Genomic DNA, 26,944 nt, shown 5'->3' with positions numbered 1-26,944 from the left:
GGCCTGCTGCAGTTCGGCCTTTAAAAACATTTACTGTTATCAATAAAAATTGTGGCTCCATCTCAGCTTTATTTGCATTTTGCACAACATCCCAACATTGAGTGCTGATACGGTGAGATTTAGGATGTGTGTCAGTGCACAGGGGCGCTGCTTCAGTGTGTAACCAGCAGCAATCGCAGGATTTATGGCGCTAATATGAGAAGCATTGAATTTATAAGGTGCAGGTCTGTAACCATCATCATTCAGTCATGTGACTTCTGTTACCCCTTATATGAGGGACAAAGATCTTAGAGCATGCTCAGTCTTTCTGTGTGTGTGTGTGTGTGTGTGTGTGTGCAGAATACTCTGAAGTACGAAGACGGTGAGGTGGATGACTCCTCCCCCCTCCTACGTAAAGAGAGAAGAAAGTTGGCAACCGGCGAGCAGGATGGACCGAGGAGCCGCCGCTCGTCCAGTCAGAATCTTCTCAACGCCCGCTCCTCGCCCACACCCTCGTCTCCCTCCACCGCCCCGACCACTCCTACCCTCTTCTCGCCATCTTCTGTCAACTCCTCGGTGTCACCAGCCACCTCCCCCGCTGCGTCTCCCACAGTCTCCCCCGCTGCCTCTCCACCGTCTCCCCGGTCATCTCCTCCCGAGCCCACGGCGGGTCTCGGCAGCAGGGCCTCGTCCCCGCTGGCCTCCGAGCACAGCAGCTCCGCCTCCAGTCCGTCCGGATCCCGGAGAGGATCTCCGCTGCCTCCCCACACGTCCCCCAACGGCACCATGGACACAGAGCAGGGAACAAAAACGCCGCCAAGCCCGTGAGTTCACTCTGCTCGTGACCTTTACGTCCTGATTCTGATCATTAATAATCAGTGAGACTAATCAATGACAGCTAGGTAACCTTTAATCTCGAGGAAGCTCGTATAACATTCGACAGCTCCAGATGTTTCACTAAACGGAGCCCAAGTAGAAACCTGAAATCGAGGCAGTAGTGGAGGTTCAGATGTGCGAGCGTGCTTTTCTGCTGGTTTGTGGGAGGAAACGACCTGAAGTCCTTCCTGTGATCGTGACTCTCCTGCAGGTCAAACGCCGTGTCGGCTGTTAATCGGAGGCAGCAGTCAGACTGCGTCTCCCTCGGGTGCTGTGGTCTGCGCCGTCGTCTTCTCCCGCTGCTCGGAGTTTACCAAGTTTAGACCGACAGACGGACTGAGGAGGGGGGGAGACGAGGGGCGTGTTTTGTTTGGAAGCAGCTTTTCTGTGAGTTCAATCAGCAGGAATGTTTGTCCTCAGCGGGTAAACCTTTCTGCTCGTGTTTGGCCTCTGCAGAAACGGGCGTTTAAAGGGACGCCGGCAGGTCGAATGTTAGTCGTGTTTTAGTCATTGCAGAGCCGGAGAGGAAAGTGGTTTCAGTCATTCTGTGTTCACAACCAAGAGTTGTTCAAGTTCGTGAAAAACGGGCTGTTGTAGGTGTGAAAGAGTTAACCGTCATGATCTATATTATAATCTAAACACCACTCAGCCATAACAACAGAAACACTGAAAACAGCTGATGTGAGGAGCAGCGATCCTGTCACTACAGAGGAATGTTTTGCTGGGAAACTGCATCCTGGCCTTCATGTGGTCCTTATTTGAACATGTACCACCGCCTGGAGGAACTCCAGGCCTCGAGGGCCGGTGTCCTGCAGGTTTTAGATGTGTCCCTGATCCAACACAGCTGATTGAAATGTCTAAATGACCTCCTCAACATGTCTTGAAGTTCTCCAGAGGCCTAATAATGAACTAATCATGTGATTCAGGTGTGTTGACCCAGGGTGAGATCTAAAATCTGCAGGACACCGGCCCTCGAGGCCTGGAGCTCCCCACCCCTGGCCTAAATATTACTGCACACCAAACGGCCCGCCGTCCCTCATGGCTGTTGTCCTCCCTGAGATTACGGCAGTGCGCTGCCATACGCTCGCCAAACTCTGCAGTACAAACTCAAAGGGATCAGATTAATCAGTGGAGACGTGTTAGCCAGTTTTATTACCTGTTTGTTTTTTTTATCTGCTGATTTATCCCAGGAGAGTTTATTGCTTCCAAGTTTTCTTTTCTTTTTTAACTGACTGGTTTGATGATTTAAAAACAGGTGTTAATTTTTTTAAAGCTGATATTGTCATGATGGCAGAATAATCAGGATTTTCCAGTTGTGGTGATTTTCAACAGATCACACCACCGTGGACGCTTTCTCTCACCTCTGGTTATATTTTTTCTTCCTCTTATCTCGGGCTCTTTTTCTGTTTTGTTTTGTTTTTTCCTCATCTGGGTGTCTTGGTGTTGGGTCCCTGTCTCTGATTTAACCACCGATTCCTTCCCCTCTGTCTCTCTCCCTCTCTCTCGCTCTGCTGTCCTGCATCTTGACCACTAGGAGTCGCTCTTTCCTCAGCCACCACATGTCGTCTCTGGGTCTAAGCAGGAAATCCAGGTTCTTCTCCAAAACCAGCTCCATCTCTGAGGAGCATCGGGCCGACTGCAGGTCTGTAGCACTGAGACTGACCTCAGACCTGCAACCAGGACTCCTGCCTGTCTGCTGTAGACTAACAAACACTCTGCAGTCATGCTAGTGCTCCCTGCAGCACTCTGTCCACTGCCATGCCTTCAGTCCCTTTAGTATTCACAATCACTGTCATTATTTATTTTAAGTTTTTTTGCAAAATCACAGACCAATAACATTTCTCACTATCATGTATATTTCTCATACCACACAGGCTTGAGGCAACTATTGTCTGGTGTTTTCTAAATAACGTGTAGCTGAACTTTTAGCTTTCAGTCTTACTCACCGTGGACTCGTTCACATCCACTCTGCTGTCCACACAGCTCTGTGAAAAACCTGCAATAACAGGAGCTCGTTAAGGGTTCATCTAACGTCTGGTCACATGTTCCTCACTGACCCGTCAGACGCTGACAGTAGTACTGATTTTTCTTGATGGTCGCTGCAGACGTGGAGCAACACACACACACACACACACACACACACACACACACACACACACACACACACACACACACACACACAGCAGTGGTGGAATGAACTGGCAGAGAGCAATGTTTTTAAAGCAGTCTCTCTCTCTTCTTGGCTGTTTGCTTATTGTGTGTGTGTGTGTGTTACAGTCCATCCTCCCCAGATCTCTCTCTGCGCGAGAATTCGCAGTCGAATCTGCAGCAGCCCGACAACAAGACGGACCCCAAAACTAAAGCAAAGTAAGTGAATCAGCTGATTTTTTGGGGCGCTCTGTTGTTTGTTTGTTTAACGGACGGTTAAACCACGTGTGTGTGTGGCGTCGCTGTGCAGGGTTATCACTGCAGGAGGGATCAAATTTAGCCTTTTAAAGGGTCCAGCGTTGTTCTGGAACTTGGTGGGCATTTTTTTTTTTATTGTTTCTGGATCATTTCTTTAACCTTCGTTATTTTTCTTTTATAAAAACTTGATTATACTCTGTGTTTAAATTCCTGGCTGATTCCCATTTAATGGCGTGTATAGAGCATCCAGATAATTTTATGGAAAATGTAATTATTATTTTGAGATGGATTATGTCCGTTTTTTGTCAGTTTAGTTGAACTTTTTCTTCCATGTTTAAGTTGTTGATGTCTCGTTACCTTTTCTTTTAGTTTTTCTATGTGATTCAGAATCATTTTTGTCTGTCAAAGATGATTTTTGGCTCTGATTTTCAGTTTGATAAAAACGGTGACGCTGCAGTAAGAACGGCTGCAGACGGTGAAAAGTTCAGCCGCAGCTTCTTCGCTCTCTCCGTTATTAGTCCTTTACTCTCGGCGTGCTTCCTCTCGGTTATAACATTATAATGTGTTGTCTCTTTCTCTTTCTCCTCCAAAATTCCTGCTCCCTTTTTTTTTTTTTTTTTTTTTTTTTTTTTTTTCCTCCGTCTCCTTTTATTCCTCTCCCAGCTCTGGGGAGGATGAGGAGCTCTTCTGGTAAGTACACGTCTCCTCCTCCTGCTCCTCCTCATCGTCCTGTGTGTCTGTAGTCGTCAGTCTGGTGTTCAGCTGCATAAAATGAGTCTTTGACGAGTGACACTTTTGTACATCGGGCTGGATTCAGGTGCTTCAATATGGGAGGGGAACCTTTAACTGACCTCATTCATCTGTGCTGAACGGTTTTCTTTTCAGGCTCTATTTTTTTGGTTTCAGTTTCTGCTTTTTTACATGATTCTCTGGATCGTCTGTTGTTAGGTGGGCCACATATACAGAGGTCTGACTTTGAAGGGGCTCCTTTAAGAGTTTTTATGCAGCTGAGCACCCGTCGGCAGGTTTTACGTTAAAGTAGCCGGTTACAGCATGCAGCTGCAGCCTGAACAGGATGATGAAAGCCTGCTGGTGCGTCTGGTGGGTCTCTCCGTATGTGTGTGTGTGTGTGTGTGTGTGTGTGTGTGTGTCATGCTCAGATGTGTATTGTGTCTCTACAGCCCAGTTGACTGTAATGTAAATCAGGACAAGCCGGTGCTGAGGAAGTTTCAGTAAGTACCGCTGCAGCCCCACTGCATGCTGGGAGCTGCAGGGATGGTTGTCGGGCTCTGGTGCTTGTTTGGTTTGTGTGTGTCATCACTGAAATCAACTTTAGGACTCTTTGTAGTTTGGAGTGAAGGTGAGTCAGCAGGAAGTGATTAATTCATGTCCTTTAAGGTGACGGTAACTCACCCGTGTGTGTGTTTTGGTTGGACTACATCACCTCAGTGGGTTGGGTTGTGTGTTATGAAGCTGTTTGAGTGACATTTAAACTCCCTTAATGCAGATTTAAAGCTGCTGCTTTTATGTCATTTTGGGTTTTCAGACGAGGCAACCGGCGTGAAAGAATCGTGCCGATGTCATTCAGTGTAATGACGCCGTGCACGGTCTCGTCGTGATCTTTCAGCCAACGATGGCTGCCGTTCTGTGTCGACTGACCAAAGAGAGAAAGCAGCACTGTAAAAGGAAATGCTCAGAGTAGATGGACATGGATTCCTTCAAAGAAAGCAGAAGCTTGTTTGTACCAGCAGGATGTAGCATGGAAACATGCATTGGATGCATTCATGCATTGTCACATGTTACATGCAGTCTGTGTGCATGTCAGGGTCTTTAGCTGCTGCGGGGTCACATTTTGCAGCAGCAACGGCTCCAAGAAGCTCAAAGTGACACCGTCTATAATGTTCTCAGCTCAAGTCTCACACAAAAGAGAAGCAAAAGCAAAGCCTCCAGTATCTCTGTGCTAAATGTAGATTATCTATTTCCCAGCACACAAACCCTCCTGAGCCGTAGTTTTTTCTTGGTCCTGGTCTGGATCTGTTGTCCTTCTGTGGTTCAGACCAGAACAATAGAAACTCATAAAGTGAAGCAAAAATGTAGCTGTGTGATTTTTGGGAGGCAGCTGCAGCCACTAAACACAGACGTGAAGCCCAGATTGTCTATCGCAGAGCCGAACCCGGCAGCTCTGCGGTCCCCCGGACCTGGACCCGGTCCATCTCCAAAAGTACCGCTCTCTACTCCACTGTACTGGTAGAAATAAGCTAACTACATGTGTATTGATATACATGGTATAGCGTACTTTTCAGTACGCTTGCAGCTAAGACTTGTGTACTTGTACCTCAATAAAAACAATTTCTCACATAAGAACTTTGTTCTCTCCATTTGGCGGAGAGAAACAGCTGCATCTCTTTTAACATCTTAAGACGCCTCCAAATCTCTGCCAGTATTAAAGACTTTAAACTAATCAGAAGATGATATGATAATATTTCTGTCTGAATATGTAACTAATGCAAAGTTTCTGCACGTTTTACGGAAACGTTACAAAATATTCTTTGTTTTCAAAGTAAGAGTCCCAGTGAATTGCTCTACAGGCGTGGATGGGCAGGGATAACCGGGACCCCCGTGTCTCTGTACGAAGTGACCTCAGATAAAAGATGTAAAACGACCACAAAGAATCAGAAAACACCCCACACGGCCCTGTTTTCAGCAGTAACACAGTCGGTTATGTTTGGAAGGTGGTTTGGACTTTTCAGAAGCATCTCCTGCTTCTGCTCCAGTTTTATCTAAATATGACTTTGCTTGGAGGAGCTCATCGCTGGGTCCGACTTTGGGACCAATCGTTTTGTGAGTCTCTCCTACTCACAGCTTTTTTTTGGGGCGCATTTTTGAATTTTTAAAAAATTTGTAGAACCAGTCGTAGATGAGGAAACGGCACGCTGTCACAAACAGACACATTATGATTACCACACATCCAAACTGACCCCTTCATGTCACCAAAGAGCGTCTCATTTCATAAAATGAACTAGAAAATGTTAAATTAGCACTGACCTCTGAACGCCAAAATGAGAAGAGATTCGTTGGTGGCCAAGAACAACTGAATAATAAAAACACCATATAAAAATTGTGTGTTTGGGTTTGTGTGTGTTTCTGTTGGCTCCACGGCTCACCGGTCTGTCCAAATCCTGACATATTAAAGTCATAAATCTGCACCGGTGGGATGTTTCAGTGCTGCAGAGTCGGATGTGGGTGGGGGTTGTGTTGCTGGTGGTGGGGCTGACGACGTCCTCCGGTCCTCAGTTTGGTTTGGTTTTGTCTTTTGTAACTCTGGGTGGAGTCTAATTGCTGGTGTTTAATCTGCCAGGAGTTGGTTTGGTTTGCAGTTGAGAATAAAAATGAATCTGAGATCAGTTTGACTGCGATGATTCGGTGTTAAAGTAACTTAAGGGGGACCTTTTCCACTTAAATCTGACACCCACCCTCCTGATTGGCAAACCTCCATAAGTAGCACCTGAGCTTTTAAATATGTTGACCTATTTATTTGAAACTTTGGCCAAACGTTTGTTTAATATGATCGTCCAAAAGTGCAACAACCTGAAGAAGACAGGAAATAAGAGAAGACACTGAAAAGGTCCCCTTTAACTCAACGCGAGAAAAGTTTGCCTCCCGGTTCCTCAAAGCAGCCTCGGAGTCTGGGATCAGGTCTAATCCCTGCCCCCCCTCCTCTCTCTCCCTCCTCAGAGGCACCTTCCTGCGCAACCTGGCTGCCCAACAGTGGCAGAAGAAGCGAAGGACTAAAGACTTAAGCGAGATTAAGTTGCCCTCATTTGATGATGCTGTGACTCCAACTTTGGAACAGACAGCGGACGAGGGCGCAGCCGAAGTGCCGTCACGTCACGGTAAAGCTTCACATTACAGTCACAGAGCTGCACACAGCCTCCTGATGTACGCGTCGTGGTTCTGTTACTCGGTGATGGTGCTAATGCTGTTCCTGTGACTCCAGATTGACTGAATGTGTGAACTGGCAGCCACTCTTCTGCTTACTGTGTGTTCGTGTGTGTGTGTGTTCGTGTGTGTTCGTGTTCGTTCAGGCTCAACATCAAGCAGTTTGGAAACAAACGGACATTCAGACTCCCAGGATGACCCAGGTGAGATCCTACAGCTGCCCTCTACAGGCAGAGACAGGAACTGCAGAACACGTCTTCCCCTGAATCCGTCTGTCGGTTTAAACTTTATAAACCTTTAAAAACGAGTGTTTTTGTCTGCAGCAGCCCCTGTACGACAGGGCAGCACGTTATCCAACGACACAAAGTTCAGGCTCGACATGCTCTACTCAAAGACGGGACCCATGAGCCCGTCTGCAGCTGCAGACACCAACGAAGAAGAGGGGAGCGTCGTGCCTGGTGAGAGAGCCACTTTTCTGCAGCTCACTGCACATTCCAGACTTTATTTATTGTCATATATATTTATAAAGTTGCAAAAACGTTCTTTTGTGATTTCGTTCCCTTTCCCAGCAGGTGACGATGTGTCTGCTCGGGGTCGTGTGACTGAGCGTCTGACCAGCTTCAAAGCGCGCTCAGCAGAGTCCTCCACCTCCAATGAGAGCAGCGCCTCCCGCAGGGCAGAGCTGGAGAGTCTGGAAGGCTCAACGCAGGCGGCACGAGCCCGACTGGCTGAAGAACAGGTCAGAACATGAAGGACATTATTCTGCCTGCAGATGCTTTTTTTTTTTTTTTTCTTCTCTGCGGATCCGCAGGTTTTTAAAAGCAGTGTTTCTGTACTGTGTTTATCCTTCGTTCTTTACTCACTTATAAACTACAGCTGCATGTATCTTTAAAGTGAACTGGGTTTTAGTTGATGCACCTAGTTACTGTAGGGGTTATGAGCCAAAACATGATGGTCTGGATATGTCGGGTTTCTTGGGTCTATGAGAACATTCAGGTGAGGAGCTGAACTTTTCCGACAGGAATCTAGAGATTCTCTGAAGTGTTGTGAGGAGCTCAGCAGAGATACTGTAACGAGTGCTGAGGTCATTTCTGAGACAAACGTCCAGGGCGAGCAGAACAAATCAGCTTTGTTTGCGTTTCATGAAATGAAAAGTTGGTGCTGCTTTCTTGTTGTAGCCCCTCCCACACCCGCCTGCATCAGTGGCTCCAGTTTGAGACTCGCTGGCTTCACGTTGGTGCCTAAGAGCGGGTTGCGGGGTCGCGTCATGTTTTGGCTCATCGGTGCGTGAAACGGTTTGGAGGTTGAACGCAAAGCTGATAAATGTGTCTCCATCCACCATCAGAAGCGTTACATCCGGCAGCAGAGCAGCATCGACACCGAGGCGCACGCCCGCAGTCTGGACACCACCCAGATGACCCCGCTTGGCCCCGGCAGCTCCAACGACGCCTGGGACCAGCTGCAGCCGAGCGCCGCCGCCCTGCGCATCAAGGACCTGGACTTCTCTGATCTGCTGGACGAGGAGGACATCGACGTCCTGGACATAGACACCTTCGACAGCTCCGCTTCATCCTTCACCCTCTCTGGCATCCCTCCCCCTCCTCCTCCCCCTCCTGGCATGCCGGGGGCTCCCCCTCCACCTCCTCCACCGGGAGGTCTCGCACCTCCTCCTCCTCCACCTCCTCCACCAGGAGGCCTCGCACCCCCTCCTCCTCCACCTCCACCAGGTGTCCCCCCTCCTCCTCATGAGGCCTCTCAGAAGAAGAAGAAGACGGTGAAGCTGTTCTGGAAGGAGCTGAAGCAGGCAGACGGACCAAAGAAGTGTCGCTTCGGTCGGGGGACGGTGTGGGCGTCTCTGGATAAGGTGGCGGTGGACACAGCCCGCCTCGAGCATCTGTTTGAGTCCAAAGGCAAGGAGCTCCCAGTAGCCAAGGTGGGTGGACGACAGATTCTCTTCAAAAAACCCTGCCTGAGACCCACAGAGGGCAAAATGAGAAAGATTATTCAATGTCAAACACATATGAGCTCATTTAAAACGGTCTGCCACAGTTTGACCACCAGGGGGCTCCAGCGGGCTGTAAAATCTTCTCACTTCTACACTTAATGTTTCAACTCAAACCACTCAAACTTAAACAAGCAGTGAATACTAAATAGAAAATGAACTGCACTCATGATCAAGTGTATTTAGTTTAACCAACTATCAGTTTGCCATTAAAAGTGATAATTTTTAAGAAGTGTTACTGTGTAACTTTATGACATCACAGGAAGCGCTGATGCTGCTAGTCATGTGTCAGCAGCTCTCTTCCAAAGCTGGAGGAGGAATTATTGAGCAGGAAAACTGTCGCACTCCTCGAGTTTTTAACATGTCGCTTGTGTGCAGAAAGGACCGGAGACCAAGAAGACCGAGATTCTGGTTCTGGACTCCAAGAGGAGTAACGCCATCAACATCGGTATGACCGTCCTGCCGGCGATCCACGTTATCAAGTCGGCCATCCTCAGCTTTGACGAGTTTGCCATTAGCAAAGAGGGCATCGAGGTAGGGGTGACTTCCTGTGTGTGGACGGGTCACAGTCTGATCGGTCTGCTGTTTCATCTTCAACTTTAACGCTGTTGGCTCTCTCTCTGTCCTGAGCAGAAGATCCTGACCATGACCCCCACAGAGGAGGAGAAGCAGAAGATCCAGGAGGCTCAGCTCGCCAACCCTGACCTCCCTCTGGGCACAGCAGAGCAGTTCCTGCTCACCCTGGCCTCCATCAACGGCCTGACCCCCCGCCTTCAGCTCTGGGCCTTCAAACTGAACTACGAGGCTCTGGAGAAGGTAAACGAGCTGATTTCAGATCAGTGGAAGATTTACACGTCACAGAGAAGCTGAAAGTCATCTGAGATCAGCTCAGCAAGATCACAGGAAAACTGGATCTGATGATAGTCGGGCTGTTATACTGCAATGCTGAGACTGTGACTGTGTCGCCCCCTGCAGGAGATAGCAGAGCCGCTGTTTGACCTGAAGCTCGGCATGGAGCAGCTCTCCTCCAATCAGACCTTCAGGAGAATCCTGGCGACGCTGCTCGCCATTGGAAACTTCCTCAACAGCTCCAATGTGAGGATGTACCCCCCCGCCACACACACACACACACACACACACACACACAGAGAACATGAGAAGAGGTGTAGAAACTCTCAACCCTCGCAGCAGGAAATGTGAATCCCTCCATGATTAGAAAAACTCATGTGCAGTATGTACACGTCATTAAAAAACGTACTTGCATTTGAGTGATTTTATTGCTGCAGCAGGCAGTGATAAAATATTCCAGACCTGTCCAAATAAACTGAACAGCTGCTGCACAGAGTAGTTTGGTTGTCAGGTTAAAAACACTTTTCCCTGGTGGTTCAGCGACATGTGACAGCACTCTGACTGCAGCCAGTCAGCAGCAGGGAGGTCAGCGGTGCTTTAGTCTGAGCTGACAGCAGCTGCTATAACACGAGAGCCACAGCCTCACCTTTCCTTCTCTGCTCCCTGCTGTTCACAGACAGGCTGTATGCACGGTTACTCACATGAAGATGGAAGCAGCTGTTTATTCCCCAACTTCTTTATAAAAACTGAATACATCAGTGTTTAGGAAGAATTTTATGATCTGTGACAGTAAATGAACCAGGGCTTAAAATATTGAATGGCTGATTAAAAAGGATGTAGCAGCAGGTCTGCTAACAGCTGCTGTCCTCTTCACTTTATCACATCAAAGAAAACTGAACATAAACCAAAGCAGGGCTGTTCCAGAGGCTGTGCATCGTGTTTGCTGCCCTAACAGAAAGGGATTGAAGGCGCTGTTACGATCCCGTCGCTGTCTTCCTCCTCCTCATCACTGCACAGCTTAAACTGTAACGGTTACGGACTAGCAAGCCAAGATAGAATAAATACACAGCAGCAGTTTACATTTTTAAAGGGAAAGTTCAGACTGTATCGAGAGGCTGGTTTGTGCTCTCAAACTGACTTTCGGCTGAAGCTTTCATTTGTTTGTGTTTATGTATTTGCACGTTATTAAAAGTGAGATAAAATCAGGCTGAAAGAGCTTGATTTAAGCTTTATTTTTACGTGCTGGCAGACTCATTACTCTGAATCCGCCCTTTAAAAAGCCTGCACAAACTATCTGTCTACATCTGTATTTATTCAAATCCTCTGATGTACTAATTTATCATTGATAAATGAGTTGAGTCAGAAAAACAGATCCCAGGAAGTGATCACAGCCGGCCCTGTTTGACCGCTGAAGTCACAAAGAACAGTTTTGTTGGACGGTACACCACGTCCAAGCTATTTCTGTGGGAATGTTGTAGTATAATATCCCACAATGCAATGCAGTAGTGAAACACGTAACAGACACTGCTGGATGGTGATGATCTATTAGTTCAAGTAGCTTTACTTTACTAGGTGTAGTATACTTTTCGCACGTGCTAATCATTACTTGGATCACGTTATGGGCGTGGTTTGGTTACCATGGTAACGTATCTTCGAGGTTACGCTGGTCAGTAGTTCATCTGGGATCTTAGATCTGGCCAATCAGACGCCTCTGTGATGGGAATGGTGATGGATAAGAATCTCAAACACGTGCACGGCGCTTTGTTTACATCCAATATTTATCTCTGAGAGCGAGGGCCAGTTTGTTATTCCTCCAAATAAGGAGTCAAGATTAGAGATTTCAGGCGGAGATCGAACGTCGTCCTCTGAATCTGTGTGTGTCTGTGTGTGTGTGTGTGTGTGTGTGTGTGTGTGCGCGCGCGCAGGCTAAAGGCTTTGAGCTGAGTTACCTGGAGAAAGTGGTGGAGGTGAAGGACACGGTCCACCGTCAGTCTCTGCTTCATCACACCTGTAACCTGGTGGTGGAAAATTACCCAGAATCCTCTGACGTCTACTCTGAGATCCCCGCCATCAACCGCTCGGCCAAAGTACAGTTCAGTCCTTCTCACCTTTACGCCGCCCTGATGTAAAATCACCTGGTGCTGACTACTTGACTTTTTTCTCCAGGTGGACTTTGAGCTGCTGTCGGAGAACCTGGTCCAGCTTGAGAGACGCTGCAAAGCATCATGGGACAACCTGAAGGTGGTGGCCAAACATGAAACCAAAGCGGCGCTGAAGAACAAGCTAACGGACTTCCTGAAGGACTGCACGCAGAGGATCATCATCCTGAAGGTCGTCCACAGGAGAGTCATCAACAGGTGACACATCAGCGTACACACACACACACACACACACACACACACACACACACACACACTGTCCTCCTCATGATGATGCACTGACCACCACCTCCTCCAGGTTCCACTCCTTCCTGCTGTTCCTGGGTCAGCCGTCCTCCTCGGTCAGAGACATCAAGGTGACAAATTTCTGTCGGATTATCAGCGAATTCGCTCTGGAATATCGCACCACCAGAGAGCGAGTGCTCACCATCAAACGGAAACGCGCCGTTCACCGAGAGCGCACCAAGACCCGAGGAAAGATGATCACTGAGGTAAGACTCTCCCCTGTTTGTCAGAGGGGTCAGAGGTCAGCGGCAACAGAATCGCAAAATCTGAGTTACTTGATTTGATGCAGTGCCAATCAGTTAACGCCATTATCTACATAGATTATAAATATTTGTATTAATTAAAGAACAGCAACAAAACCCATAAACTTCAAGCTTCACAGGTTTGTACTTTTAAATAGCAGATTCATATAATGGTTGAAGCTCACTGAACTTCTCGGATGATCTTTCAGTACAATTTAAACACACCAAACGGCACCACCGCTGCAAACACACCTCTCAATCAGAGCCGCCACGCCTCCATCTTCAGGCTTTAATTAAATTCAAATGGACGAGGTATAAATCAGTTTACTGCCTGTGTGATTATTGCAAAGGAGGAAATCAGCTCTACAGACCAAAACATTTTTTGCAGCAGGCTGTAAATGTGTTTAATTGTGCTGTAAAGTTGGGCATTTTAACATGGAAGCCTATGGGGAGTGACTCACTTTTGGAGTATGCCTCCCGTGGCCACTTGAGGAACTGCAGTTTGTGGCGCTTCTTCGGTCCTAAGAGGATCCCATTTGGGTTTTATTCACCAGCATTGACTGTTGAACAGAGAGAGGAATAAAAAAACATTTTCAATATAGAGATTAAATCACTGTTTACAGATATTATTTTTAAAGTGGGCTTGTCCTCATTCTCCCCTCCTCAGACGGAGAAGTTTTCAGGGGCGGTGTCACGTCCGGACAGCCCGTCCCCCGTTTCTATGGCAGCGGAGGCAGACCAAGATCAGGAGGAGGAGCACGAGAACATGAAGAACCTGCTGATCAGTCGCAGCAGCACCCTGAACTGTGATCAGGGAGGCCTGAGGCGCTCCCGAGCCGTCCGCAGTAAGACCAGCAGCTTTCTTCACCTCCACACGACTCCCACTATAACTGACTGTCAGCGCCACGTTTACTTCCAGCATCAGTTTAACTTTAAGGCGTCAGGCTTGTGCTGCTTCTGCTAGAAATGAGTGTTCGACCAGTAAAATCAGACATTATGAGATGTGGTCTGCAGCACGAGATTCCCCACATTCTGATGTTGTGCAGGTTGTGAGTCATCGGAGTGAGGACGCAGAAAATGTGAGGGCGTTGTGATGTGAACTCAGACGCGCTAAATCAGCTTTTTCTTTTTTACTGGAAAGCATAGAAGTTGAACATTCTCACCTCTGCTGGAGCTGCAGCAAAGAAAGGGAAATCATTTTCTTTTGCTTAAATCTGAGTAGAGCCGCCGGCGTCGCTCCACCAGACACTGTGGAAACATCCTTCAGGACTCATTTGGAGTTACTCTGATTGGTTAAAATGAAAAAACAAACTGAGGTGTTTTCTTTTCCATTTCCATCAACATAATGCTTCCATATATAAACTAACATACTGAGCAATTGTTTCGGCACGACTGAAATAATTTCATTTTTAAACCAATCACTGTGAAATATTCGGTCGTCTAGTGAGTCTGGTAGATGCTGCGTCACACTGAAATTAAGCTGAAAGTTAGAAAACTGATATAAATACGCTTCTTAAACTCTGAACGAGTTCGAGCAGCCGTGGGCGGTACCGCCGAGGCGCCCTCACCCTGCTCCTTGTCACGTTCCTGCTCTCGGCTAATGTTCCGGTTCTGCTCCTCAGGTCTCGGCAGGGTGGAGCCGCCCAAGATGTCTGTAGCCAAAGAAGACGGGACGAGCTCCCAGGACGACGCCACAGATGAGATCATGGACCGACTCGTCAAGTCTGTTACCCAGAATCCCTCAGGCAGATCCTCTAGCCCCAAGAACCGCAAACGGTCCCGAGTGAATAGGAAGTCACGTGAGTATGAATTTACGTCTTAATATTGATTCGCTGTGACATATGTGATGTCATCAGATGGTGAGTGCAAGGGCGTGCCTAATTTTTTGTAACGTTCCAGGCTCGTGGGCGGAGCGTTTAGGCTGCGTCAGCTTTGCTGAGCCTTCGGGTCTCCAGCAGCCCTGCGTCCCTAACGGAGTATAGTCGAGGCTTTATGTGACTTCAACTCCCAGGGTGCATTTCTGCAAAAGCAGTCTGAGCTTAAAATCAGCATTTTCATTTAGATGAGTCTCATGCAGTTCATCACCTTTCTGAAACGAGCGCTCGTCTCTTTAAGCTCCGCCCTCCATACGTGCTTTCTTCTAACTGGCTAACTTTCAGAAGCCTGCTGAGGGGCACCCGGAAGAGAAACAGGACTTCTTTTTTTAAATCTTTCTCGTTTATGTATTTATTTATTATTTCAGTGAATTTTATGATTTTGGTCAAACACAGCTGAAGAAAGTTTCAATGACATTTAAATTTTTGCCTTTGAAAATTCTTCAAAGCTTCTTTTTGTTTTACTTTTAGTCACTTTTTTCCCGTCACAGTTTAAACTGATGAACGCGACGCTGTCAGGTACTCCGTCCGTTTTTTTCTGAAGAACGACCTGAAAAGTCAGACCTGAGCGAGGGGTAGCGGCGGCCCCTTGCTTGTGTTTTTGGGGTGTTTAGGGACCTGTCACGCTGAAGGTCGAGTCCTCTGAGCTTCAGTCTGATTCAGACTGCATGGAGACACAACAGCAGCCGTGTGTCCAAAACAAGCTGATATCTGTGCAGCTTCATATCGCTGTTTGCACTTCCTCAGTAAATCTGTCCACAGCAGCAGATAACCATCAGCTCCAGCCATCCTGCTGCTGAGCGCAGGACACGATGAACTGCTGCTCGCAGGCTGCAGACTCATTTTTAAGTAACTTGGCGGCAGTACGATAAACTGAAATCTTTTTTTGGAACATTTTTGGCGTGTTTGACCTTCACGCGTTATTTTAAAGCAAAAGACGCCCAAATCTGCAGCTTCTAGCTTCTCAGATTCGAGGAAATTATGATTATTATTATTATTATTCTTTAAATTTGCATGACAGCGACTGACACTGTGCAAAAAACTAGTGCAGATTACATGAGAAATTATTATATTTACACTATAAATCTGAGAAAAAGGCTGAAACATGGTATAATAGAGAAATATGTGTGGAATGTTATAGAGAACTGTAGGAACGATTTCCTGAAGCGTTCTCTTCTAGGAGGAGATGGAAGAAGAAAAAGCAGCCTTCCAAGTAAAATAGTTGTTATCAGGCAGAAGCTGGGAGTCGCTGGTCCACCCGTGCCTCCTCTTTGGTCTGTTCTAAGACGTTAAAGCCCAAAGAAACAAAGAAATGAATTTGAGGCAGGAGATATTTTTAACTTTTTTTATTTTTAGGCTGAAGATTTTCTGAAGAGTTTTGTGAAAAGAATCAAAATCAGTGAAGAAGAAACTTGAGCCCCAGCTTCCTGTAATGCTGACGTTGTTTCTGTGTGTTTCAGTGAGGAGGACTCTGAAGAGCGGCCTCGGTGTGGAGGTGGTTCAGGCTCTGGGGCTCAACAACAAGACGGCAGGAGACAGAGTCTGAGCTGCGACTGCAGCTGATCGATAAATCGGCGAACTATTGATTACAGAGACTGAACCCAGACCAGCTGAGCGGCTCCAGCAGACGTCGGGAGACGTGCGCTCTGCGTTTGGAGACTCTTCCACCGGCACATCTGCCGCAGCTGTTCAGACACTTTGATGTAGAAATAGTTGTGAGACGAATTCTTCTCGCGTGACAGATTTTCACTGGTTTCCTGCAGCTTTGAAACTCACGAGGAAATCTGGATGCAGACCTGCGGTCTTACTGAGAAATGAGTTTAAGGTGGATTCGCTGTCAGGTGTCCGTCCAGAACTGAAAGTGTGAGAGTCGGATAAATGAAATGAGAGCAGAAGCACAGCAAAGCCTTCGACTTCTCAAACTGCTCCCATGTTTGTTTTTGGAGTCTTAACTTGAATCACTGCTGACTCTGAAGTGTCACTCTGTGCTGACACTTCGGTGCGTCTCTTCCTGTCCGACTCTCGGCTCGAGCTCATCGAGATCTCAAAACAGAGTTTCTGGGTTTCAAACACGTGGCACGCTCGGGCACGCCACACCGGCTGTTCAGAGGCCGGGGGTTTGTTGTTTTGGGACAGCAGTTTATGAAAGTTGTTTCTGGGTTTTTTGGTGATTAGTTTAAATTTAAACTTTTGGTATTTTGTTACATTTTTCACTGACTTTAAGATAACTTTGGGAAGTTTCCCCAGTTTATAAAATCTGTGTGTTTGCTTTAAGTCGAGCAAGGCCTCTCCTACACACGTGGCTTCGTACTCATTTTTGTTGTTTGGTCTTCTGTGTTACTGCCACCTGCTGGACTGGAGTGTTACTATAATCTTTGGAGCGACGTATGAACAGACAATCAGCGATGTGAAGGAACCGTTTCGCTCCTTAAATTATAAACTTACTGGGAATAAAATTTCATAGCTGTTCTTAATATGAACTTTCCTAAATTTAAGTTTAATAAGTTAAAAAAAGAATAAGAAAGCCACATCAGCGTGTAGTTTCTGAGCACGTCTGCAAAGCTGGATCCAGATTTGATGCCGCTCGAACAGTTGGATGATGCGCTCAAGTCGGAACATGACATCATGAGTGAAACTGTCATGGGAGCAGTCTGAGTTTGTTTTACTGGCCGCGTATCCAAACATCCGTCCTCCAAAATGAAATCGAGGGAAATAAAAGTCATCCGGCACATAAAACATTTTTAATTGGTGGGCTTTACTGCTGCTGTCAGGTGATCCAGGCTCCAGTTCTCTGCATTTCTAGTTTTTATGCTAAGCTAAGCTTTATTTTTAATGTGCTGTCGTATTTCACAGGATGGACTCTTCTGTTAAAGGTTCGTCACACTGGATGGCCTCAAATTCTTTATTTCACAGCCAAAAACTGTCAGCGAAGGATCAGGAAGAGTCTGAGAGTTCAGCAGAAACAGCTGCTAAAATTCAATAGAAACAACAGGCTGGTGATTATGTTTAACTTATGGAAGTGTGTGAAATATCCTCACGTTTAGCTCATTAGCTGGTCTGTTTTAACTTTAAATCAGGAGACTGTGAGACTTTAGAAAATATCATAATAAAATTACAATTTTAAACCTGTTTTCTAAAATAAATGAAAGTGCGTTTGATGGATTTGGAGGCAAATGTACTTCATAGAAAGCTCAGCTGACGTAATTATCAAACAGCAGGGTCAATTTAGTGGCTGTTCTGGAGCTTTTGGAATAATCTGAGGAATAAGTTGCAAATAAAAGGTCAGATTCTTGTTAGATTTAAAATTTGTCATCCTGAAGCTGGTTTGCACTCCGACCTGCACAGAGTTGAAGAGTTTGGAGAGTTTGCTGTCGCAGCGTCACAAACTTCACAAACAACACAAAGGTGTTCTGTTTAAAACTTGACAGTTGTATAGTTTTATTTAAATTCAAGGAGAAGGTGGGCTCATCAGGTCAAAACACATGGCACAGACTGGAAGGCGTGGTCACAGACTCGGGCACTCGTGGAGGCGTGGTCTTCAAACTAATTAACGCTCAGTTTGCAAACTTTTAATCACACGTGTTAAAAAAACAAAACAAAAAAAAAAAACTCGGATTAAAACCTAAAATCACTAACGTGGTACAAACATCTGCCTGTGTGTGTGTGTGTGGGAGTGATTACAGGACTGACCGTGTGCGTTCGGTCTTGGTGTTTTTTGCACTCTGAGGTGTTTTTATGGTCGCGTTTCTTTCTGCAACTGACTTCAGGTCAGTTTGTGAAAAGCTTCTTCACATATGTTTTTTTTTTTTTTATTTTATTTTCATTCACAAACTGATGACGACTTTGTTTTAACTTAAAGAGCAAGACGAACATTTTATAGAAACATTAAATGGATGGTTGAATGTGTCGCTGGTATAATTAATAAAGATTTTTAAGAAGAGAGACGTGTTTGCAGTCTGTTCATTCGATCCACACAACAATATTTTCATGTTCCTCGTGCCTCATGTTATATTCTTGCACTGGACGTCCACCCACTACATCTGCAGTGGCTCCACACCCTTCATGTCCCACAGATTAAAGCAACACTTTCTTTTTCCACTCTGCATGCTAAGCAGCTGCTCTCTAACACTTACATCAGCCTCTGTGGGTTTACAGCACGCTGGAACGATGCATTCAATAATACAGCAATATGAAGCTACAAACCAAAGACTGTAGATGGAAGATGGACAGCCAAAGCTTGTGTGTTAAAGAGAAACGGAGGTTACAAAAAGACGTCTGAGGGGAAACAGACCCTTAAATCCTGTGATTTAAAACCTCATTAAATACTTTCCTGATGTGTTTATGGTCTAACCCAAGTTTCATGGTTGTATTGAATAAAATATGACGTTTTCTCTTGTATCAGCCGCAATTGATCGGTTTCTGTTCCTGGTGTGAAAATGTCTGAAAGTTCAAAGTATTTCTTAATCTCCACCTCTCTTCATTCTCTATATCAGTGGTGTGAAACCTAAAGCCTGGGGGGCAGAATCGGCATAGCAGAGACTGAAGGAGGACATCAACTTTGAATTTTTAACTAGATTTTTGCAGTTTTTACAGTTTGTTTGGTTTGTTTTGTTTTTCCAGGCATTCCTACTAAAATACTACACCAAAGTAATTCATTGATAATCGTTAACAAGTTCCTCTTTTGCTTTATTAACTATAGAAATTTGTTGGGGTTTTCACAATGGGTTCACGGTACTTAAAAAAAAAAAAATTTCAGCGACTTAACGAATACTTTCGGTGAGCTCCCAGAAACTTTTCTGTCATTTTATTTTTAAGCCCAAAGACTGCTGGCAGATTTCTTTATCTTGTAGAAAAACTGAGAAGTATGCATTTCTTTTTTCTTTTTTTCCCCCTTATATTAAGATACCGCAGGAATTAAATGTGCAGTTAAACTTCTTTGCATTCCCAGACAGAGGAGCTTCACTGGTCGGGGCCATTTAAAGCCCAGACCGGGCCCATGATCTAAAACGAGTTTGACAGCTGTGCTCTGTGTGAAGGTTTTGTGTATTTCCACTGTAGTGTGTGAAATGTAACATAGAAAAATGATGAAATTCTACTTATTTTTCTCAGACTGACCAATGCTTTTTGTTTTCTTTTTAATGGGGCGAGAGTCTTTCCCTTCCAGTTTGGGTCCAGGCTTTTAAAAATGTTAGCTATGGCTCAGGTGAACACACTCGTTCTCTGCTTTAATTAGTGCCTCAGGTTGTCGCGGCTTCATCATTAAAAAGCTCCTGCTATACAGGGTGCGGTGTATGGAGGACCACAAGAGCCACACACATGGAAATAAAGAATTCTGTAAATAATGAATTTACAAATGCATAATTTATTGTACAATTTATTATTTAAGCACAGAATTCTTTATTTCCACGCGTGTGGCTCTTGTGGTCCTCCATAGCGGTGTGCCTGTCACATCTACTCCTTGGACTTTACTAACCAGCGAATTGACACAGTTACCACTCTCATCTTCTGTATACAGTCTGTTTCAGGAGGCTGTCATTTAATCATGAGCCTGTTTTACACTGTGCTGTTTTGTATGAGGCGTGTGGTTTAACTTGCTCATGTTCTGGTTTTACAGGATGATCACATTTGTTCATACGTTTATTAAATCTTCACATAGTTTCTCCTCCTGCTGGAGAGTGAGCCAGATGTGACCTCATGTCTTCTCATTCAGTTTTTTTTTTCCCCAAGCTGGCTCTGCCCCTTCACCATGTTTCCCCAGGTCACCTCCTCTTACTCCTCCTCAGTAATCCTCCCAAAGAAGGAGCACAGCACACTTGAACAACACAGAAAGAAAAAAAGGGGGGAAATCTAGCTTTATTTAAACAAACTCAGTTACAATCACCAGATGTTTGCAAAGTTCAAACATGTCAATGAACTGAAAATCTGACGTCACGCCGAGCAGTATTGATGTGTGACGTCAGAGCCGATCGGTACCGAGCATCAGGTCAGCTGTGAGTCAGTCAGGAGGAGAGCTTCACCTGCAGTGTCTCCGTCTCTTTAAAGGGGGACTGGGCGGGTCACATGCCGGCTCCGGTGTCCCCTCCTCCGTGTCTTACCGGAGTCTGAGTGTGTGTGAGCGTGGGTCCGTGCGCGCGTGTGTGTTGTTGATGTTGTAAACCGGCTCCCGGCCTCGCTCCGCGTCCTCTCCGTGTCCCGGTGTGTATATAAAGGCCCGGAGGATGTCCGCCCGCTGAGCTCCAGGGACGAGATGCTGCCGCTCGGACTGATGCTGCTCCTGCTGCCGGCCGCCGCCGCCGACCTGCCCGGGACGGGCTCTCCGCCGCTCCGGGGGCCGGGGCTCGGCTTCTCTCCGCCGGTCCCCGCCTCTCCCTCCGCCCCGCCGCTCCTCCTCCCGCAGCCCGGGGCGGAATACGGGGCGCCCGGCGTCGCCTTGGCCCGGTCCGCTGCAGAGGAACCGACCGGCACCGGAGAGGAGGAAGACCCAGGGGAGCATGATCATCATCACGGCGGCGGGTACCGGGTGGTCCAGTGGGAGTGGAGCTACGTCCAGACCCCGTACATCATCGCCATCTGGCTACTGGTGGCCAGCGTGGCCAAGATCTGTAAGTGTGTGTCTGTGTGTGTGTTTGTGTCCCAGCACCTGTACACAGACTGGAACTTTACTGGTCTCCTTACTGCAGCTAGAACCAGCCTGGAAGTTTAATGGGAGTCAGGGAATGGCTGCAGCCACGGCCGGACTCACCTGCTGCGGAGCCACGGGCCAGAAAGTTCCTGCTGGGCCCCCCGAACCCACCCCATTTTTGATATAGTTAACACTGATGTCTAAGTCATCATTACTGATGTTTTTAACCCTGATTAGTGTCAACTACCAAAATAATAATCATTTTAAAAAAATGGTAGAGAAAAGTAAATGATTTTTTTTCTTTTTTGTTTGACGATTACCAGGATGTTGAGAACAACTTTAAAAGAAGAATTAGGCTCATTACTGATGGTGACTTCGAGCTGACGGCTTAATTCATTAAATGGTTGAAAAAATAAGTAACATATTTTCTTTTTTTTAAACAAAGACACTAATTACTGCCAATAATTTTAATATTTTACTAATAATATTAACCAACAAGTGACCACGCTATTTTAGCAGTATGCCCCAGTGGGGCCTCCTACCTCAGCTTGGGATAATTTCCTTCTTTTATAGTTTTCTCTGATAATGAACATTTTTGTAATCAGACGAAACAAGAGTTTAAAATATTTTCTGGGTTTGAAAGTAATGATCGGAGTTTTAGATAATGAGGAAGAACTAACTGTTGGTTTTAGCCTTGCAGTTCTCCTGTGAAATCTTTGATTTATCAGTCACTGTACACGCTGAACAACTCGATAAAACACCAAGTTTAATCAAATGGTATCCGTACAAACTAAAATAACTGAGCTTTTTAAAATTTTGATTGCATATGAAATGTTCTTCGTTGGTGTACATTTTTAATAAATGTTGGATTTCTTTATTATTGTAATATTGTAATATTACAGAAACCCAAATGAAATAGTCAAACCTGAGGCCTTCCATAACAGTACCTTCTTTTCCTGTTAATTAATCCAGTGTTGAACAACTTTTATTTATATCTGATTATTTCTGATTATTCGGTTAGTTTAAAAATGAACCAACCAGACAGAAGACAGAAATAAAATGAATCTTCAGATGATAAACAAGTTGTTGAAGTAATAAAAACGCATTTAGTTCCTTTGGGATTAGATTAGATGATAAATGGAGCGAGATTAGAAAACTGAGATATCACCAAGTTCAAAACGAGAAAATCATATTTAGTGAGTAAAACATGAACAGGATCAGTCATTATATTGTTTTCATAAAAAGAAATAAAGACTCCAGATAAATGAGGCCACAACAATAAATCCGTGCTGTACTCCATAATATTAAGTATAACATTTGTTATTATTAGTAGTAGTATTGGTAGTGTTTGTTGGTTTTGCTTCACTGTAAATGTTCAAATGTAAGAGTTTTTAAACATCAACAGGACGTTTCAGCTATTGATGTCTGTTTCTGGACATAAATTTTTATCTGACTATTCTACGTACTGACTCGTAGTATTGTCACTTCATGGTTGGTTAAACTGTGTAGTATGTATGAGGGGTAGGTGTACATAAGCTGTTGCTTCGACCTACACCCTTTCTGTCTGAAATATGGGTGGTTTAGTTTAGTTTTGTTATGATTAGATCGTAAAAGTGACACCAGCTGTTGCATACTTCAGCCATTAAGACTAACAAATGTATTCATGAAGATACTAAGATTACTCTAGTTACTGCTGCACCAATTACAGTGCTCACCAATTCTGTTCTCAGCATCTTAGTACCTAAGAAGCACCTTTAAGAGAACTGAAGAAGAAAACTCCAGAAATGAAAAAAACCAAACGGACATAATGTTGGACATCCAGCTGGCAGAGCTGTTAAAATGAGCACCTTCCCATCATGTGCTGATCTGTGTTTTCTACAGTGTGCAAAAATTGTGTTTGGGATTGTGGTTGGTATATACCACAAGAGGACTCCCACTGCTGCATAAGTACACTTCAAAGTGTTTCAAAGCCCATATTAAAGTGAGTGCTTCTTTTCTCCACAACAGAGTAGTTTAGCTGGCAAAACCTGAACCTGTGGGGCAAGTAGCTTACTGACTGCTCGATATCAGGTGCATCCTGTTGAAACGGTGCTACCCCAGCACCTCAGCATCTTGTTAGAGCCTACTTTCAGCTGGAAAGGGTCCCACTGACAGGGAGCAGCAAGCACAGGAGTAGAGGAAAGAAGAGCGTGGAGGAATGATCCTTAATTTTTGGGTTTCATGAGGTCCCGGGTCCAGATCCCGGAGGAGACCCCAGTTTCCTCAAGGTGTCTCCATCTTGACACAAATGAAGGAGTCCCTGTAGGTAGATTAAGAGGTCGCTTATGTGACATGTGTGCTTGGATGAGTGGGTGGATGAGTCTGTCTCCATCAGCCAAGAACTGGCCATGTCTGCTAGTGTAGGGTGCAATCAGTCCCAATGACCACCAGGTGTCCAGGCCTCCTCAGCTCCAGCCCAAGATTACCCGACCTCTGAGGACAAACTGACAGCAGGGTCATCACACAATGTACATAAATTAATATTTTCACTTTTAAACAGAGAGAAAAAAACTATATTTGGAGGCTGGAGGGATTGGCTGTTGCATGAATCCATCACAGAATATTTATTCATATTTATTAATTATCATTAGAAACAATTCAGTTGGGCTCATAAAAAGTTTGTAGTATAGGTTAAACTTCAGCTGCTGCTGCTTTTCTATAGCTTGTTTTCTTGGTTGGACATGATGAGATCATTATTTCTGTCATCTCACCTTGGACGTGAACCTTATGCTTTTTTAAAAAAATAAATAAATCAAGTTTTATGTTTATCAGCCATTTCATGTAATCGCATGAGCTGCAGCATTTGTTGCTTTGACATTTACACAAAATTTAAAAATAAAGTGAGAAAGAAACAGCGCTAAAATAAGTAAAACATTAATAGTAATGAACAATAAACTTTATGTAGTATTAAAATGTGAAAAGAACAAAGAAACCTTTGAACCTCGGTCTTTGAAAGCTTCAGTGTTTGAGGGCGTTTCAGAGCCGAACCAGAGCAGCAGGACTTTAACTGACGCACACACACATTCTCGTTTTGATATCTTAATGAGGACATCTCATTGACATAACACTTTCCCTAGCCGCTTACAGTTACTCTATCCTTAAGCTTCGAAATGAATGCCTAAACCTTAGTATAACCTAATTGTAACCCTGAGACTAAAACCAGGTTTTTGAGTCTCAAAAATGCCTTCAAACTCGTGAGGACAGGCACTTTTATCCTCATACGTGACTGTTGGTCCCCACAAGTATAGTAACATTCCAATTTTTGGTCCCCACAAAGATGTCTAAACAGGTACACACACACACAGCCATGTTACTATGACTCTCATTCGCTTCCTGGAAACAAACTCGAACATTAAACGCTGCATTCACCTTAAAAATTTGACGATTTCATGCTTTTGTCCTTGTAAAGAAGACTCGTCCCCATAGTGTGATTGCACATTTAACCTCACAACATGAGGAATACCTGTTGACATACACCATCCAGAGATGCTTTCTAAGCTGCTGGTGAGTCACTGCGCTGCAAGACAAATAACACGCACATGCTATACATACTGCTTACTAATGCGGTAATGTTAGTGACACACACATGCGTGCACACAGACACACACTGTGGCTCTGTTCCAGCTGGCTGCACACATTCAGATGATTTAGACGTAAATCAGCAGGTCTGGTGATCTCTTGCGTGTTCTTCCTGTCGTTAAAGCCGAACACAAGCATCTACTGTTAAATTCCCCGTTTCCTGTCCCTGTGAGATCTTTCCAGGGTCACAGAGCGCCACGGGTGGATTAATCCGCCACTGAAGATGGTCAAAGGCAAATGTGCCCTTTCCTGGTGTCTTTTAACATTTTTAAAGCTAAAACTGTGTTTTTTTAAGCTTTTAATCTTCAAAAGTTAAACCTTCATAACAGATCTATAAACTTCAGGTTCAGTCATTTCTTTGAGAGACTGTTCACTGTCATTTAGGAGTTAATAGACCATTTTGGGGACTATTTTCTGCAGTGGATGAATCAGTGTTTGTTGTTCTAGATTTTGTTTGGCAGCAGGGTGGTGCGTGTTGCAGTGAGTCAGAATAAACCACCGTATGTGTGTAGATTAATGGTGATGAAGCCTCAGAGATGAGTTTTAATGGTGGAGCTCTGCAGCTCAGAGGAATCAGACTCAGACGTTGTCAGTCTTTGTTTTCAGAGCTGCTTTGGATGTGTGGTGTATAAATGTCCATGTCTGGACGTCATGTTGAGCAGCTGAATGTTCTCAGTGTTTTTTGTCCTCGCTGTGCATCTGGCGTGTAGGTGGTTCAGCTGTGTGTGTGTGTGTGTGTGTGTGCGTGTGCGTGTGTGTGTGTACTATTGTACAAAGCAAATACTAAACATGTTTCTCTTGAAACAAGCAATGAAGCATCAAACACCAAAAATCTAGGATTTTATTTCCAACTGATGTTGTTCAGACAACGAGCTCTCTCTTAACTCAACATTTATGGGCTGCATTTATATTTTCTTACATTTTATTTGTTAAATATAGTTTATTAAATGTGTTCATTGAATGCACAGCAGTTAGTTTATTGAGCATAATATATAAAAAATATGAGCATGGCCACCGTTTGTTAAGTCCTGATGTAAAGCTTCAAAATGAGAGTTTTGCTGTGTTGGAGTTTGAAACCTGGGCAGATCCGACTGAGAAATCGAGAGAAACTTCACTCGTATTCAATCATACTTCTAGCTAGTAATAATCAGAAAAGCGCTCAGTGGAGTCATAGCTCACAGAGGCAGTAGAATAACGTTTCCCTTAAACTTCTACACACTCACACGTCTTTCTTTACAACCAGAGAAGTCGTTTGCTGTTGGCTATTAAAAATAATGCAAGTTTAAGCCTTTAATGTAACGTGCATCATATTTGATACATGAGAATTTGAGTTTTTGAGACTTTAACATCATTTGTGTTTTTTTCCCCCCAAAAACTAAATAAATTGCAATAAAAATGGCAGATGTAGCAAATATGATACAAATTAAAACTTGCACAGTATATGCAAATGAATAGTTAATTAAATTGTCAGAAAGTTTAATTAACACTCTGTTTTCCAAACTAAGTAATTATTTCATGGTTCAGGTTTTAAAGGGTTAGGACTCAAAGATCGACAGACGTTATCTTATGATGTTGGTAGAAAAATTACAAAAGTTATGCAGCGCTCTTTACAGTAAGCTGAAGGACTGTATCGCTGTCTCTGTCTGTCCTCTTGTTGTGGCTCCTCTGCTATCTGTTATCCAGAGCACAGTTAGAGTCGTGTACGAGTACACCATGTAACTGAACTGCTTTCTGTAAGAGCGTCATACACACATATCTGTTCATGTATGTGAGTCAGGCAGAAAGCTCATTCACACATGCAGTTTAAAGTTTTGTTCATGTTTTGTTATTTTATTCTAGTTAAAAGCTGCAAACAGCTGATGCTCCATGTGTGTATGTGGAGAATTCAGTGTGGGGATGACCCAACGATGTTATCCATGGTCACGGAGAACACGGAGCATTGTGATCCCGATGACCAGCTTAAATAAAATGCAGAGTTACCCTGTTTAAAAAGACTTATTTCAGTGGTCTGCAGAATATTCAGGAAGCATGATGATGATGATGATGATGCAGTGGAAGGTTCTGGGTTCGGCTGACTTGTAGGATCACTTGTA

At 44.8% G+C, this 26,944-nt stretch overlaps 2 protein-coding genes across 12 annotated transcripts in view; both read left to right on the top strand.

Moving 5' to 3' along the window:
• Positions 1-18,551, top strand: part of fhod1 (formin homology 2 domain containing 1) — a 50,957-nt gene extending 32,406 nt beyond the window's left edge. The window contains exons 10-28 of one of the 11 annotated variants that reach the window (XM_019361347.1): positions 340-803; positions 2,390-2,497; positions 3,127-3,222; positions 3,925-3,951; positions 4,443-4,493; positions 6,997-7,154; positions 7,347-7,403; positions 7,524-7,658; positions 7,770-7,939; positions 8,546-9,133; positions 9,581-9,736; positions 9,836-10,018; positions 10,178-10,297; positions 11,977-12,138; positions 12,218-12,408; positions 12,509-12,701; positions 13,405-13,582; positions 14,360-14,536; positions 16,072-18,551. In XM_019361347.1, coding sequence (XP_019216892.1) covers positions 340-803; positions 2,390-2,497; positions 3,127-3,222; positions 3,925-3,951; positions 4,443-4,493; positions 6,997-7,154; positions 7,347-7,403; positions 7,524-7,658; positions 7,770-7,939; positions 8,546-9,133; positions 9,581-9,736; positions 9,836-10,018; positions 10,178-10,297; positions 11,977-12,138; positions 12,218-12,408; positions 12,509-12,701; positions 13,405-13,582; positions 14,360-14,536; positions 16,072-16,157 — 3,300 coding nt within the window. In that variant the 3' untranslated portion in view covers positions 16,158-18,551. The remainder of the gene's footprint in view (positions 1-339; positions 804-2,389; positions 2,498-3,126; positions 3,223-3,924; positions 3,952-4,442; positions 4,494-6,996; positions 7,155-7,346; positions 7,404-7,523; positions 7,659-7,769; positions 7,940-8,545; positions 9,134-9,580; positions 9,737-9,835; positions 10,019-10,177; positions 10,298-11,976; positions 12,139-12,217; positions 12,409-12,508; positions 12,702-13,404; positions 13,583-14,359; positions 14,537-16,071) is intronic. The other 10 variants (XM_019361356.1, XM_019361352.1, XM_019361351.1 and 7 more) reach the window with 10 other exon arrangements.
• Positions 18,552-20,407: 1,856 nt separating this feature from the next.
• The window catches only part of slc9a5 (solute carrier family 9 member A5), a gene marked incomplete in the record, with an annotated part of 23,470 nt that continues 16,933 nt past the window's right edge, over positions 20,408-26,944 (top strand). Inside the window, 1 exon segment of the mRNA XM_019361328.2 lies at positions 20,408-21,213. Within this exon segment, the coding sequence (XP_019216873.2) occupies positions 20,859-21,213 (355 nt within the window).

Source organism: Oreochromis niloticus, linkage group LG1, assembly GCF_001858045.2.
Source record: "Oreochromis niloticus isolate F11D_XX linkage group LG1, O_niloticus_UMD_NMBU, whole genome shotgun sequence".
NCBI classification, from domain to species: Eukaryota; Metazoa; Chordata; class Actinopteri; order Cichliformes; family Cichlidae; genus Oreochromis; species Oreochromis niloticus.
This window is presented reverse-complemented; position numbering and strand designations above follow the sequence as displayed.